The 15,867-nt window shown below is 42.5% G+C and overlaps 1 protein-coding gene across 1 annotated transcript; it reads right to left on the bottom strand.

Moving 5' to 3' along the window:
• Positions 1-672: 672 nt before the first annotated feature.
• LOC142204690 (uncharacterized) lies at positions 673-10,542 on the bottom strand. Its single transcript, XM_075275996.1, has 6 exons — positions 10,486-10,542; positions 8,389-8,763; positions 5,877-6,218; positions 3,566-3,937; positions 1,454-1,561; positions 673-708 (listed from the first exon to the last, which is right to left on the bottom strand). Exons 1-6 carry the CDS (start codon positions 10,520-10,522, stop codon positions 680-682), a joined length of 1,263 nt encoding a protein of 420 aa, XP_075132097.1. The 5' UTR covers positions 10,523-10,542; the 3' UTR covers positions 673-679.
• Between the last annotated feature and the right edge of the window lie 5,325 nt (positions 10,543-15,867).

Below are 15,867 nucleotides of genomic sequence, written 5' to 3'. Positions count from 1 at the left end.
CTAGAACGGACTCCCAGGACACCATCTGGGGCTCACCATACCCCACTGTTAACCAAATTCAGGTTTATGGAGACAGCTGAGATCATTGAGCTACACTGTTTCAATAGCTCCTACAGAAACGAAGCAAGGCAAAAGGAGCCAAAACCAATGAATAAAGTATATTACAATATTTATTAATGTTACAAATACTGCTAGAAAACCACATTTTGTTGAAAGTTGAAAGTTTAAGGCAAAACCAAATAGATTATGTCAGAAGATAAAACTCTCTATGTCCCTGTATGAAACTGCATCAGAAAGTGGTAGAGGCAGACCCCTTGGCTGGGACCCCAAATGGCGTAAACACAATGGCTTGGCCTCGGCAGAAATACCGCAGAGAAAAACGCAGTGTTTTACAGTCCTTGTGTTTCCACTGTGGTTTTTCCTGCAGTGCTTTTTCGCTGTGGCTCGCTACTTGGGGCCTTAGCCCAAAGAAGTATTTGAGGAGAGTATATGACAATGCAATGGTTACATTTCTACGTATGAGGTCTTATACATACTTAATATTGTAAGGTAATTTACATGGTACTTAAGGTTTGTTTGTTTTTTAATGGAAAACTCTACTGGACACCTCTTTCACTAATGTTTTTGTATACGAAGGATCACACCACCGAAGATATTTCCAACACAAGGATACCAATACTTACATTTTTTTCTTTTTACAGATGACCCCTGGAAAATGGAAGCAGAATTCGCTTTAAGGATACAAGAGACGAGACTCGGACTATGATTGTAAATACTTATTGAGACTCTAAAGCATAGATAATCTATCGTCGTCAATGTCCAAAGGATTCTTCAGAACTGCTGATAAGTCTATAATAATCTGCTCCTTCGTGTTTCTGGTCCTTGTGTTTAAACTCTTCTTACATAGACTTAAAAAATAAGATGTAAGACTATTCATGCTGCTGTCTTACTTTGAATGTGATACCCACCGGAGGATCTTTTGGTACATTGGTGGACCAGTCTGATACTGAATCTAAGATTCCCTTGGACTGTACACTGAGCTTACACCCCGACACCAGAGAGAATAATCCTACTGTATTGTAACATACCCACAAGAAGAGGGAGCTCCCAATACTTTGGTTCCTTCCTTCCAGTGGTCTATTTTTGTCTTTCTATCTAGTTTTCGCACCCTTGGTCAATCACAAATATATATATAAGAATTTGGGAAATTACTGAGTGTCAGATTCTACCAGAGATGTAACACTAAGTGCAATGTTCCATGATGAGAACTACTAGATAAAATAAAGAACTTTTGCACAAATGAGAAAAGTTTGAGACCATTGAAAACACCATCTAAAGATCTAGTACATAAAACTGAACACAATGGTTTCGAATTTTTCATAAATGAAGACTAAACATCTGACATGGATGGATATAGAAGGATATCTGATACCAGACACAATAACCCTCTTACCTGTTACCTTCAGGATAATCAAAATCACACAAAGAAGAACCAACATGGCTGCAGCCGAGGCGGAAACAACGATGATAAGTTGTTGTTCATCGGGGTCATTCAGGTTACCTACATAAATATAGGAGATGGGAATATCTGATTACCGTATATACTCGAGTATAAGCCGACCCGAATATAAGCCGAGGCCCCTAATTTTACTACAAAAAACTGGGAAAACTTATTGACTCGAGTATAAGCCGAGGGGGGGAAATGCAGCAGCTACTGGAAAATTTCAAAAATGAAAATGGTCGGAGTTTTTGGGTGCAGTAGGTGCTGGGGAAGGGGAGGGGGTGTTTTGGTTGTCTGTCTGCCCCTTCCCTGAGCTTGAGGACTGGGTTTTTTTTTCCCCCCACTTGGAACTCAGCCTGGCTGTATATAGGGGATCTGCAGATCCCCTATATTCAGTAGACCGGGCACTGTCAGACACAGGGATACCTAATGTGTATGTGTTTCATAGTAATGTTCTACTTTTATATGTATTCTAGGGAAAGGAGGGATTTACAACTTTTATTTACTTTATAATTTTTTTTACTATATATTTTTTAAAGCTTCTTCTATTTCACTGTTTTATGGGAGATTCTATACATTACTATTGCGGCTGGTCATAGACCCCCAACCCCCCCACAAAAAACATATATATATATTTTTTTTTGCTTGACTTGAGTGTAAGCCAAGGGGGGCTTTTTCAGCACAAAAACTTAATAATTAGAGATGAGCGAGTAGGTATTCGATCGAATACTATGGTATTCAAAATACTCATACTCGTTTGAGTACCACTCGCTGTTCAAATGTAAAAGTTCGACGCAGAACCAGCATTGATTGGCCAAATGCTATACAGTCGGCCAATCAACGCTGGTTCTTCTCCTACCTTTAGAAGTCTTCTCCGTGCACCTTCCCCGCGGCGTCTTCCAGCTCTGAATTCACTCTGCCAGGCATCGGGCCTGGGCAGAGCCGACTGCGCATGTCTGCTTGTAGTGCGGGCCTGATGCCTGGCAGAGTGAATTCAGAGCCGGAAGATGCCGCGAGGAAGGTGCACGGAGAAGACTTCTTGGAGGATCCAGCCCGACCTTCACTCATGGACTTGGTAAGTATAATTTGTTTGAACGTTGCCTACCCCTGAAACGAGCATTTTCCCCCCATAGACTATAATTGGGTTCGATATTCGATTCGAGTGGTCGAACATTGAGGGGCTACTGGAAACGAATATGGAACCTCGAACATTTTACTGTTCGCTCATCTCTAGTAATAATATTTTAATACTTTAATAATGTTCTCGTTAGATTTATTTCTTGTCTTTATTGTGTTATGGCAAACCTTCAGTCACTATAAAGTTGGTGGCCATAAGTAGGATTGGGGCTTCCATAAAAATTACTAAAAAGCTAAATCCAAAAAGTACAGAACTGTGCAAAAGTTTTATTTTTATCAATTAAAGGGGTTGTCAAGTCAAAAATAGACGACCCTTTTAGGGTCCATTTACACGGAGGAAACTGGTGAGGAATTTGGTGTGGAATTTGAAAAAGTCATTGACGTCAATGGGAGGCTTTTTATTTCAGCGCTGAAATTCCACACCAAATTCCTGACCATTTTCCTCCATGTGCATGGACCCTTAAAGTTTAAATAAGTAGGGGCAGTGAAATTTAAAAAAAAAAAATGCATACTGTTCTGTCCTCCGGTGTGTTCCGGCACCTCCCGGTTCATCTGCTTCAACAGCTTCTTCTGGCGTTGTGCTGAAGCTGCTGATTGGCCTCTGCAGTCATGTGATAAAAAGTATTTGCCCGTTTTCCCAATTACTTTCATTTTAGCATATTCTGTAGCAAATCCTCAAACAGACAATTTAGACCTGAAATATCCTCCAGTGTAACCAAATTCTACAAGGCAGAATAGACCAAATTTTCCTACATCGATGTCAAAGCCTCTTTGTCAATTAAGACTATGATTGCATTTGTCACTGCCAAGGTGGGCACAACCAGGTAGGAGGTGTCTTCACATGGGTGATATTTTTTTACATAGGGTCAATGAATCTTTTCCTTCAGTAAAGGATCGTGTAAAATCAGCATTTTGTGTTTTCTTTACCTGTTATTTTACCTGTCACAATAAGTCGCGTTCCTTTTCCAAACTGAATGGAATTTGTATATTTGCTATTTCCTGTACACAGTTTGAGCATCACAAAGCAGTAATAGGTGGAGTTGTCTGACATCCGCAGCCCCCGTATATGGAGATCGGCCGATCCTTCTATTCCCGTCCTTCCTCTGTAGCCGGGATGAACCATTTCTTTGTAGGGGTGGTAGACATAAGGTCCAGTTTTGTTGCCCACTCTCCAGTAAATATTAACGTTGAGGATGTCATTCTCTGAATATTGGCTGTACGAGCAGTTTAGTGTCACCGACTTATCTCTATGACCTGTGATGGTATCTGGTTGTGTAACACTGAAGGGTGACGAAGAATCTGGAAAAATATAATACATTTATAATGTACCAATATTAAATATTTGTCTCTCGATTACATACAAAGTTTATCTTACTGATTCTGTAGGCATCCATGAAAGACAAAATATGTCATATATGGTTCTTGACACATTACTTTTAGGGGCAATACTATGTCACATGGCAAGTATGTAACTAAAGACTAGGGTTGAGCCGATCTTGAAATTTCAGGATCGTTTTTAAAATCCAATTTCCGATCATTTTCCATTCGAACCCGATCCCAATGCAAGTCAATGGGATTTTTTAAATAATCGGAGATCGGATTTTGAAAACGATCCTATTCACTACACAGCATGGAGTCCAAAAATTGTTTCAATTTTTGGACCCCACGCTGTGTAGTGATTAACCCCCTCCCCCCCACTGGTGTCCACTTACCTGCACAACTGCAGCTCCCAGTTCTTCTTGGTCTGGTCCGGTCCTCTGTCCTTCACATGTCTTCAGAACACCTCGCGCCCCCCCCCCCCCCGCCTCCCTAGAGATGCAGGGAGTAGGCGGGGCTTGGTGTGGTTGGAGAGTGTGGGCGGGGAGACGTGAGTGCATCACTCATGTCTCCCCTCCTTACCCGCCCACACTCTCCTAAGCCCCGCCTTCTCTATAATACTAGTTTAGGGAGGCGGAGGCAGGGGCGGGGCGCTCTGAAGCCACATGAAGGGCAGAGGACCGGACCAGCAGAGGGCAGCAGCAGCTCTTCTGAGCAGGTAAGTTGAGCGAAGTTCACAAGTAGATAGATATTACTGTACATTGACTTGTCTAGTAGATAGATAGACAAGTCAGTGTACAGTAGTATCTATCTACTCATGAACTTGCCTCGTCGTCCTCACAGCAGTGCAGTACACAGTGATTTACCACAGCCTGCACTCTTCTGCTTCGTCCCTGTATTACCGTATATTCAGCTGAGTGTATGGTAAAACAGGGACGAAGCAAAAGAGTGGCGGGCTGTGGTAAATCCATAGGAATGAATGGACGCAGCCGGTACGCAGGGGGTTAAGCGGCCGGACGCTTCCATTCATTCCTATGGGTGCTAAGCTTTTCTCACAATTTTATTATTATTATTATTATTATTATTATTATTATTATTGTCTATTTATATAGCATCATTAATACACAAAATATACAGGTATATATATAATGCTAACAGTGACCGACTGGCACGGTGGGGTAGAGGGCCCTGCTCGTGAAGGCTCACAATCTATGGGGGAAGGGGGGAGAGACCAAAGGGGAGGGGGGAGACTGTATAATGATTGACAATGATTGACAATGATTGGCCAGTAGCCAAGCATTGTGGGAAATAAACCCCGATCTCAATCCCGCCCGAAAAGATCGTGAAATTTCCTCGATCGACGATTGGAATCTGATCTTTTCCGATCCCGATCGCTCAACCCTACTAAAGACTCACAGGTCCTGGTACAAAAGCTTGGACCAATCTGCAATAAATTCTCCTCAGATTTATTAGCAATGTCCAATCTGTACATTTTAGCTGCCTTTCCCTTTTCTTCACTATCTGGACCCAGACCGCCATGAAGACTTCACAGTATGTCTATGCTCACAAGTTTCCCCTATTCCCATTCGTTCTTTTTGTGCCACATCCTCCCTCCATAGAATCCCATCTTGACTATATACTGCAGATCAATTGATACTTTCTGTGTATCGTAAATCTTCTCACTCCAGTGCACCAGAGGAGGGGGGAAATCCATTTACAGTAGACAGACCTACCAGACCTAGTGCTGTGAGGGTGACATTTGGGCCCCTCTACAAATACTGCAACCCCCTATATTAATGCTGGTAGCGCGCAGATATGGAGCGAGACACCTCATGCAGCCACATAGACCTAAGATAGGTTTTCTTATCAAGAGAAAGCCATCTCTTTAATATAACTTTCTGATGAATGAATATTTATTTACCTGCGATGGTGACCCTGGTGCTGTATGTGCTTTCCAATGTTTCTTTACTGGTGGCCACACGACAACAAAAGCGGGCGTGTTCACCTCTCTGAACGCTGAGTATACGCAGAGAGACATCTCGAGGGAAGTTCACCAGTGAAAATCGAGATGTATCTTTTATGTGTGTTGGGCTCCAGGTGAATTTAATGTTGTTTTCAGTATAGATACATAGTTTACTATCCGTGGTATACCAAGTCACTTCTCGAGCTTCCCCCAGGGTCTCCATTGGGTAATGACAGGGGATGATCATCTCTTCTCCTGAGACAGCCATCAGTTCCTCCACCTGAGATAACCATTTCCCACCTATAACCATAAGTCATGGGATATACATGTATTACACAGAGTTAATAAAGCCTGGACACCACTGAAAGATCACATTATACCACCTTTATAATACAGTATCTCCCCCTATAACAGAATTATTTTTGTAATATGATTTTTTAGTTTTAGCTTTGGATAGAATTTTGCATATATATAGGAAAGGGGCTCCAAAGAGTTGAAGGCGTGTTCCCAGACTAGAGATGATCAAACAGTAAAATGTTCGAGGTTCGATATTCATTCCGAGTAGCCCCTCAATATTCTACTACTCAAATCGAATATCGAACCCTATTATAGTCTATGGGGGGGGGGGAATGCTCGTTTCAGGGGTAGGCAACGTTCAATCAAATTATACTTACCAAGTCCACGAGTGAGGGTCGGGCTGGATCCTCCGAGAAGTCTTCTCCTTGCAGCTTCCCCGCGGCGTCTTCCGGCTCTGAATTCACTCTGCCAGGCATCGGGCCTGGGCAGAGCCGACTGCGCATGCCCGCACTACAAGCAAACATGCGCAGTCGGCTCTGCCCAGGCCCGATGCCTGGCAGAGTGAATTCAGAGCCGGAAGACGCCGCGGGGAAGCTGCATGGAGAAGACTTCTAAAGGTAGGAGAAGAACCAGCGTTGATTGGATGACTGTATAGCATTCGGCCAATCAATGCTGGTTCTGCATCGAACTTTTACATTCGAACAGCGAGTGGTACTCGATCAAGTACAAGTATTTCGAATACCATAGTATTCAATCCAATACCTACTCGATCTAGTACTACTCGCTCATCTCTATTGATAACCAATGAGTGTTTCGGTTAAGAGTGGTGAAGGCCCTCGTTGTCCGCTCCTATGGCTCCTTACCCCTACTGTGCATTGGCATCACTCTGACATAAGCGCCAGGCCCGGAGAAGTAGCAGGGAGTCCATGGAGCAGATTGGTTACAGCACACAATGCATTAAGACAAACGAGTGAGAACTTTCAGAAATTTTGGATATATTAATGTAACAAAGTGTTTCCCCCAAAGGGTTCATGAAAATTTCTGCGATTATCCAGATTTATTCTCATGTGTCCAAGCCGGCTTTCCATTTAAGAAGAAGACTTGTAAAGGTGGGAGAAGAACCAGCATTGATTGGCCGACTGTATAGCATTCGGCCAATCAATGCTGGTTCTGCATCGAACTTTTACATTTGAACAGCAAGTGGTACTCGATCGAGTACGAGTATTTCGAATACAGTACTATTCGCTCATCTCTATTGTAGACCAGAATTGTCCTTTTCTCTTCTTCTTCTAGAAAGTGGAAGAAATTGTAGTAATAAAATAGAAACCTTCTTAGTCAATCAAGGATGGTTTTATCGAACTGGAGCTAGTGAGAGGGCAGGATCCATTCACACGGAGGAAAATGGTGAGGAATTTGCTGTGGAATTTCAGCTCTGAAAAAAAAAGCCTCCCATTGACTTCAATGGGTTCCTTTTTCTGCTAGCTTTTTTCTCGGCGCTGAAATTCCACACCATTTTCCTCCATGTGAACTGACCCTTAGGCTGAGTGCAGATGGTTTTTTTTTTTGTCCAGGATTTTGAGGCGGAATCCGCTTCAACATCCTGACCAAAAAAAGGTCTCCTTATGAAATCATTGGGAGCCGGTCATTTCTTTATTCCGCGAGCAGTCTGTTCCGGCTCCAGGAAAAAGGAAGCACATGGAAAAATAAATGAGAATGGGCGGAGTCAACATAAAAGTGGGTGGGGCTAAATTTGCATCACATTTTGTCCCTCTTTTGGTTCTTCAAAAGCTGGGAGGTATGCAATTCTCAAAGAGAAAGCAATTCGAGCTTTGGAATAAAATAAAACTGTGGCAATAAAAAATACAGCTTATCCCACAAAAACCAAACCATCCTACAATTGTCACAACAAAACCAATTACATTTATGGCTCTTAGACTAGAGCGTAATCCTTAAGTTTTTCTGTATGTTAAATCTGTGTTTATTGTCCCCAAATTCTGTCCAGTATAACCTAAAGTGTAGGTAATGTATAAAAGAATAATAACCCTAAAGAATATTTGTATCTGTCCTACAATCTCTCCTCTGTTCTTGTCTCCTCTTATCTTACATTTAGAGATATTTCCAGATTTTTGATCATTTACAGGATTTGGAACGTTTTATATAACACGATTGTTACCTGTAAAAGTCAGAGATATCCCATATCTGTCGTGCCAGTTGTGGCCTATTGTAGATGCAATACAGCAGTATGTGACCCCATCTGAAGCTTTCAGTCCTCGGATTAGGATAGACGCTGTCTGGTTACCAGGATGGTGGACTGTAGAGATCCGATCTTTATACTCATGCTTTATATTACCCAATCCATCTGTGAAGTATTTTTTTATATTATCGCAGTCTCTCCCATTACTCTCCACCCAATCTATATAAATCTGTGACTCCCCTCTCCGGTCCTCAGGATAGGTGTATGTACACAGGATGGCGACTGAATCTCCTTCCTTCACATGTGGCATGTTTGGTTGGTAAGTACAGAAATTTTCCGATGTCCAACAAGTCCCTGTAATAAACCGCAGAGGTCAATGAAAGAAAAAAATGAAACAATAAACCAATGATAAGTTCAGTTTCTAGCCGATCCCGAAATTTGCTCGATCACCGATCGGAATCCGATCTTTTCCACCCCCGATCCTCAACCCTAGTCAATGCTTCTCTATGGGAAAAGTCACTTTTAGGGTTGAGCCGATCTTGAGATAACCTCCGACCTCGATCCCACTGGAAAAGATCGGGATCAGAATGCCGATCACGATTGTGAAATTTACTCGATCGCCGATTGGAATCCGATCTTTTCCGATCGACCCTACCTACGATCTGACACAATAATGGATCCTAATACCACAAGGACTCAGAGGTCCAGTAGAAGACAATCCCACTTTAAGGTGACTTTAGACACAACCACTTGCCGCTATTGTGTGTGGAGTTGCAGAAATAACCTATTATATAGTATTTATTACCATGACAAACAGATAAATTTTGCTTATGCTAGGCTCACACTAGTGCCACTTTTTCATTGTTCGGGTATGTTGGGGGACGCAAATAACATAGAGACAACAAGTGTACTTTAGGTCTATGCAGAGAATTTGGAGTTGGGAACAAGTTTTTTCCCCTGAAATGGCCATTGGCCTCAGCCTCAAGTGTGTCTTTTTGCCTTCTCCAGGTTCAACATTGTAAGGGAATGTAGGGTTATAGGCTGGACTTGATGGACTGATGTCATGTCCTCTTCCAACCTCATCTACTATGTATCCAAAAAGTTTGACTGATATAGTTATTTTGTGATATACTTAACCTATCTAACTTCCTCTTAATAGAAAGCAGGCTATAAAATGCTCCCTAGCAATCCTCTAACTGTGCTGTCACCAGGGAAACCCTTACACATTTGTAAAGCCAGTATGTAGAGCTGTAGTATCTGCCAAAGGGGGGATGGTCATTTCAAATGGCTTTATCTCAGTCTTATACAACCTAGAAAATGGTTCTGGTATCCCAAAGATTCTCGGCTTTCATATGCTGCCAAGTCTATTGTCTTGGCTAGCAAACAACCTGAGATATCAGTAGTTAGAAGCATATTCAGGAATTTGAGCATTATTTATAGAAGTTCATACTGAATATAAAAATGACATGACTCGTGGTATAAAACCTGAGATACAGCTATTTAAAGTCACATTCCCTCCTTTGGCAAATGCTACATCCCTACATACTGCATTGAGTACAGGTATATAGACAGAGTTCCTCTGGCAATACTTACAGCATTGCTAGTGGCAACTCTACAGCCTGTTTCCTATTAAAGGAAGTTAGATAGGTTAACTAAGTAAATTTGAAAAAATATGTTCACCAAACACCCACCCATGACTATTCGAATACAACAGGAAATTTCATCTCAGCTTTACCTATTGTAAATCTTCAACATCTCTGACCCGACAATCCGACTCTCCTATGTTTACACCATAATCATTACATCATTACATCATTAACCCCTTAAGCATCCTAAATTTGGCAACTGCTCAGAAGCAGAGTGGGGTCAGGGGCCAGGTCTTTGGTTTCATACTGTGGAGACCCAGCAGTAATACATAAAAATCAGATTCTTCTCAACATTTACATAGGGATTTTGCCATAGACTGCAATACAGTTGTCTTACAGTCTATTACACAAGTGATCTGGAGATCGCAGGTTCGAGTCTCCTAGAACAGTTTCTTATATATAATGTGAAGTTCTCGGCTACTTATCTTACCATGGAGAAAATAGAGGAGCAGGATGGAACGTCTCATGGTAGATGGTGCAGGATGATCAGGACTGTGAACAATGTTCACCAGAAATCTGCAGGAAGCTTCTTATATCTTCTGTAGGCATGAAGCAAGAGGAAGAGACCAGAAGAGGAAGTCATACGTAAACCATGGAGAGACTTCTGTGTTAGAATTAAAAACATTAAAGGGGAAGAAAATGTCATATACAAAGTTAGGGCTAGTTCACACGTGAACAAAGGGGCGGATTTTGACAGCGGATTTCGCTTCAAAATCCGCCCCTTTACAATGGTGGTCTATGTAGACCACCAGGCTTTTTTTTTCCGCTAGCAGCGGGCTGCCGCTAGCAGAGAAAAGAAAGGACATGCCCTTTCTTCAGGCAGAAGCCGCGCGGCTTCCGCCCCCGGCAGCTCCCTCCTATGTCGGCTCATTCATTTGAGCCGACAGCGGAGGGGAAAGCCACGACCGCAATGGTTGCGGCAGGCGGGTTTTGACAAGAGAGAGACGCGGCTCACCGCGTCTCTCTCCGTGTCAAAACCCGCGCGGGCAGTTCACGTGTGAAATGACCCTTAGAAATGAGAAAAATTACAACTTGTTTAATATTAGATTATTGGTGGGGGAAGGGACATTATGATATTATCAGGAGAAGTGAATTATATGACTATACATAATTGGGAGGAATATGCAAATCTGTCTCCCAAGATGTAAATAGGGAGACAGTGCCTCTGTTATGCTGCCCTCTATAGGAAGCACCCTATACATCATGCCAGACTTTCCCAGAAGCCTTTACTGCATAATGTAGGATTTTTACCAAGTCAGTTTCTCAGCTACGGACGGCCGTTTCGGTTTGGTTGGACCTCGTCAGCACAGCGTAGAGAGAACTGACTTGGTAGAAGTGAGAGGCTGAGAAACCAGATTATGGGGATAATGTCACTCCTTAAGGAGTGACATTATCCCCATATACATAACATCTGATGACTACTGACAGCCAGGAGACAACTCATAGGGCCTGTCCAGTTTCAGAAAAAACATTGAGAGACAAATGTTATTGTTTGTATAATAGAAAGTTCTACAATTTTCCAATATACTTTCTGTATCAATTTCTCAGTTTTATAGATCTCTGTTCAATGTCATTAAAGGGATCCTATCATTAGAATCCCTTTTTTTCTAACTAACACGCAGGATTAGCCTTAAGAAAGGCTATTCTTCTCCTACCTCCAGATGTCTTCTCTGCACCATCGTTTGGAAGATATTCCGTTTTCTATCTTTATGCAAATGAGTTCTCTCGCCGCAATGGGGCAAGAGAACTTCTACGCTTGCGCAATTTTTTTTGTGGCTGCTTACTACAAGAGCTCGCGTAAGTGGCCACAAAAAAATGGCCGCGCGCAGGTGCATACGTAGAAGATTGAAAGCCAGTCCGGAAGAGGCCGGTTTCTGAAGAAGATGGAGGCGGCGCTGGAGAGTTCTCTCGCAGCACTGAGGACTCCCCCAGTGCTGTTTGAGTGCTGGAGCTCACCCTCAGTGCTGCGAGAGAACTCATTTACATAAAGACAGAAAATGAAATATATCTACCGAACGGTGGCACAGAGAAGACATCTGAAGGTAGGAGAAGAATAGCCTTTCTTAAGGCTAGTCCTGCATGTTAGTTAGAAAAAAAAGGGATTCCCAATTCAGTGGCGCAAGTACCACCACAGTAGCCATGATGGCTAGCATAGGGCCCGATGGCCCGCGATATTAGGGTCCATGTTGATTTTTTTTTTTATTGGCTGATATCTGCTGGGGTAACCCCAGCGGGTAATGGGTCCTATTTATTTAATGATTCCTGTTCCTCCTATTGGCCGCCTCCACTTTCCCTTCTTCCTTCCAGGGGTCCCCATGCTTCTCATTTCACATCCCTGTGGTCTCCTGGAGGGAAGTAGGGGAAACTGAGGTGGCTATGAGCAGGAGTTGGGATCAGAAAGTAAGGCCGTGGGCCTGCGGTAAGAGAATTTATTGAATGAACCCCAACAAATACTGCTATTATTAAACTATTGGGTCTCTAATAGGGTTGAGCCAATCTTGAGATTTCAGGATCACTTTTAAAATCAGATTTCCAATAATTTTCTATCTGAACCCGATCCCAATCCCAATTCCGATCCTAATGCAAGTCAATGGGATTTTTTAATTATCGAAAATAAGATTTTAAAAATGATCCTATTCACTACACAGCGTGGAGTCCAAAAATTAAAGGCTTAAATTTTTGGACTCCACACTGTGTAGTGATTAAAAAATCTGCTGGCTACTTAGTCCCCCCTGCTGTCTGGTTACCTGCACAGAACCGCTGCCGCCTCCCCTGGCGGTGTGTATGCCACTCCTCAAAGCTCCGGGCTGTTGTTCTGTATCCGTTTATCTCCTCTCTCATTCAGATGCCGGCAGAGCGCTATACGCGCCCCCGCCTCCCTAATGAATCAATCATGTCTTCCTGCCCTGCACCTGCCTACACTCTCCTAAGCCACAACACGCTCCACCTACTCCCAGCATCAGTAACACTAGCCGGGGGGGGGGGGCATGTGAATGAGAGAGGAGAGGACAGAGAACAATGGCCCAGAGCTCCAGAGAGCAGTAGCGGTTCTTTGCAGGTAACTAAGGTTGAGCGATCGGGATCGTAATTATGTTCCCGATCATTTTTAGGCGGGATCGGGAACATAATTGACAATCAACTAGGGTTGAGCCGATCGCTCAACTCTTCTTCTTCTTCTCAACTCACTTCTTGGGTGTGAATCCATGCTGTATTCAGCCTCTATAGTGACCCCTTTAAGACATCTGCTGACATGATAATGGCTCCAGAGTCTGTTAGTGAGGAGTGTAAAGTTAGATGATTACATTAGTAAAGACATTGGATGGGAAATATTCTCTCACCCCCAGTGCTGAATCAGAGGTACTAGGAGGAGCTGGGTACCAACATAACCCAACCAATTGAAGTGATAGTCAGGCCCTAGTTTGGAAACAAACCGGTATTTTTAGGGAGAGAAAGAATAATTAAGGGGAGGAACCCCATTACATGTTTTTCAATTATTTATTTATTTTGAAAAAGGTGTGGTTATTGGTCTCTTTGCATCCCGTAGCCCTTTAATTCAGGTAGTTATGTTCTGCTGGTAGCCAGCTCTTCACAGTACCCCTGGTTTGCTGGGAATTGAGATAATAGTGTGGGTAGTAATGTTAGCCATTTAACTGAATAGGAAGCCATATTATTGGAACATTGTTGATCAACAGTCTATCAGACAGGTCTATTGTTAATCGGGTTTTCCCATTATGAAACTATTTTTTTTTATACAAAAGCAACCATTCAAATAAACCATTGGCACTTTATCTGTGACTTCACTCATCTCCTTTGTGTGCTCTCTTTCAAGATCTGCACTCTCATGGTGCCATTACATCCTACGATGGCTGGAGTGGGTGGTCCTTACTATGCAACATATGACTGCCTGTTTAACCCTTTACCATCCACACCTGGTACATTCCCGATATGATCCACACCATTTTTGGCTAAAACAAAATAGAACAATTTCAGATAGAGCTGGAAGTGAAATTATTATATGTTAATCGCGGGCCTCAGTGAAGACTCTGGGTGCATGAGGTCACTGTGGAAAATGAGTATTTACCGCAATGCATATTGCAGTGGCCATTTTAGTTCATCCAAGACAAATCTCAAATTTTCAGTTTTTATTAAAAACATTTTACGAAATTTGGTTCAAATCTGTCTCATGTTGAAGTCGTTCATCTATTTATAGTGGTGGGACCTTAAATTATTCCAGACAGAAGAAGTGAGCTTGTATTGTTTGTCTCATCAGACACATCACACAGACTTCAGTGAGTGACTGTACAACATCTGGAGAGTGACACAATGTCAGTGATGGAAATATGCACAGTATAATGTCATGTTTTAGCAGAACTGTCATGTGTTTAGTACTAAGTTTAGCTGCAAAGTTTTAAAGAAGCCACAAACTTAGATCCTCTTTTGATATAGTGAGTAGAAATGAGTGAGTAGTACTCGATCGAGTAGGTATTCGATCAAATACTATGGTATTCGAAATACTCATACTCGATCGAGTACCACTCGCTGTTCGAATGGAAAAGTTCGATGCAGAACCAGCATTGATTGGCCGAATACTATACAGTCGGCCAATCAACACTGGTTCTTCTCCTACCTTTAGAAGTCTTCTCCGTGCAGCTTCCCCGCGGCGTCTTCCGGCTCTTCATTCACTCTGCCAGGCATCGGGCCTGGACAGAGCCGACTGCGCATGTCCGCTTGTAGTGCGGGCATGCGCAGTCGGCTCTGCCCAGGTCCGATGCCTGGCAGAGTAAATTCAGAGCCGGAAGATGCCGTGGGGACGCTGCAAGGAGAAGACTGCTCGGAGGAACCAGCCCGACCCTCACTCGTGGACTTGGTAAGTATAATTTGATCGAACGTTGCCTACCCCTGAAACGAGCATTTTCCCCCCATAGACTATAATGGGGTTCGATATTCGATTCGAGTAGTCGAACATTGAGGGGCTACTCGAAATGAATATCGAACCTCGAACATTTTACTGTTCGCTCATCTCTAATAGTGAGATGATTGCTGAAAATCACAAGTATTAGGTTTAGATATTTTTAAGGTTGATATAATATGGTAACTTATATGGTGACTTAGGTGCATTTACATGGTGCCATTAAAATAGCTTCAAAACTGCATCATAAAAATTTGTGAAGTTTTAATGTGTTTTGATTGTAGTGCTTGTGGTTGTTCAGGAATTGGAGCAATCCACGGGGCAGAGAAGGCAGTATAAAAAAAATTGTAACTTTTTGTATTTTTTCAGAAGATTAAAATATTAAATACCGTGCATGTGTTCTTCTTATTCCTCACTGTGTACTATATATAAATACTTTGGCCAATTCAGAGTAGTTTATTAGTCTCCCCTCCTCCAGCATCTAACCCCACATGCCTCATAATGCACTCTATTATGCCTCTGATCTAGTGTACAATCAAACTGTACATGCCACTTTCTGGTAATGTCCGGATGTTACCCGTCCTCTTCCCAGTCCTCCCTTAGCGGTTCTTTTGGCTGGGAACTTTCACATATGTGTATCACAAGCTGATTTTCTCTACACAGCATGATTTCATGACAAATGTTTATAAGTTCATGTCTATGGGTGAACACCCAGTCTGGGAGAGTGAATTTCAGCCTTGTTGTATTATAGTATTAAAATGGTTTCAAAACAAATTGAAATGGTTGACCAAATTGAAGATTAAGTGTAGACTAGAGTTGGACAGATCGTTGTTAAAATTCGATTTCTGATCATTTTCCATCTGAACCCGATCCCGATCCCAATTCTGATCCTAATGCAAGTCA

This window comes from Leptodactylus fuscus, chromosome 5, assembly GCF_031893055.1.
Source record: "Leptodactylus fuscus isolate aLepFus1 chromosome 5, aLepFus1.hap2, whole genome shotgun sequence".
Classification (NCBI taxonomy): domain Eukaryota; kingdom Metazoa; phylum Chordata; class Amphibia; order Anura; family Leptodactylidae; genus Leptodactylus; species Leptodactylus fuscus.
The sequence above is the reverse complement of the archived record's forward strand: the minus strand, read 5'-3'. Positions and strand labels throughout refer to the sequence as shown.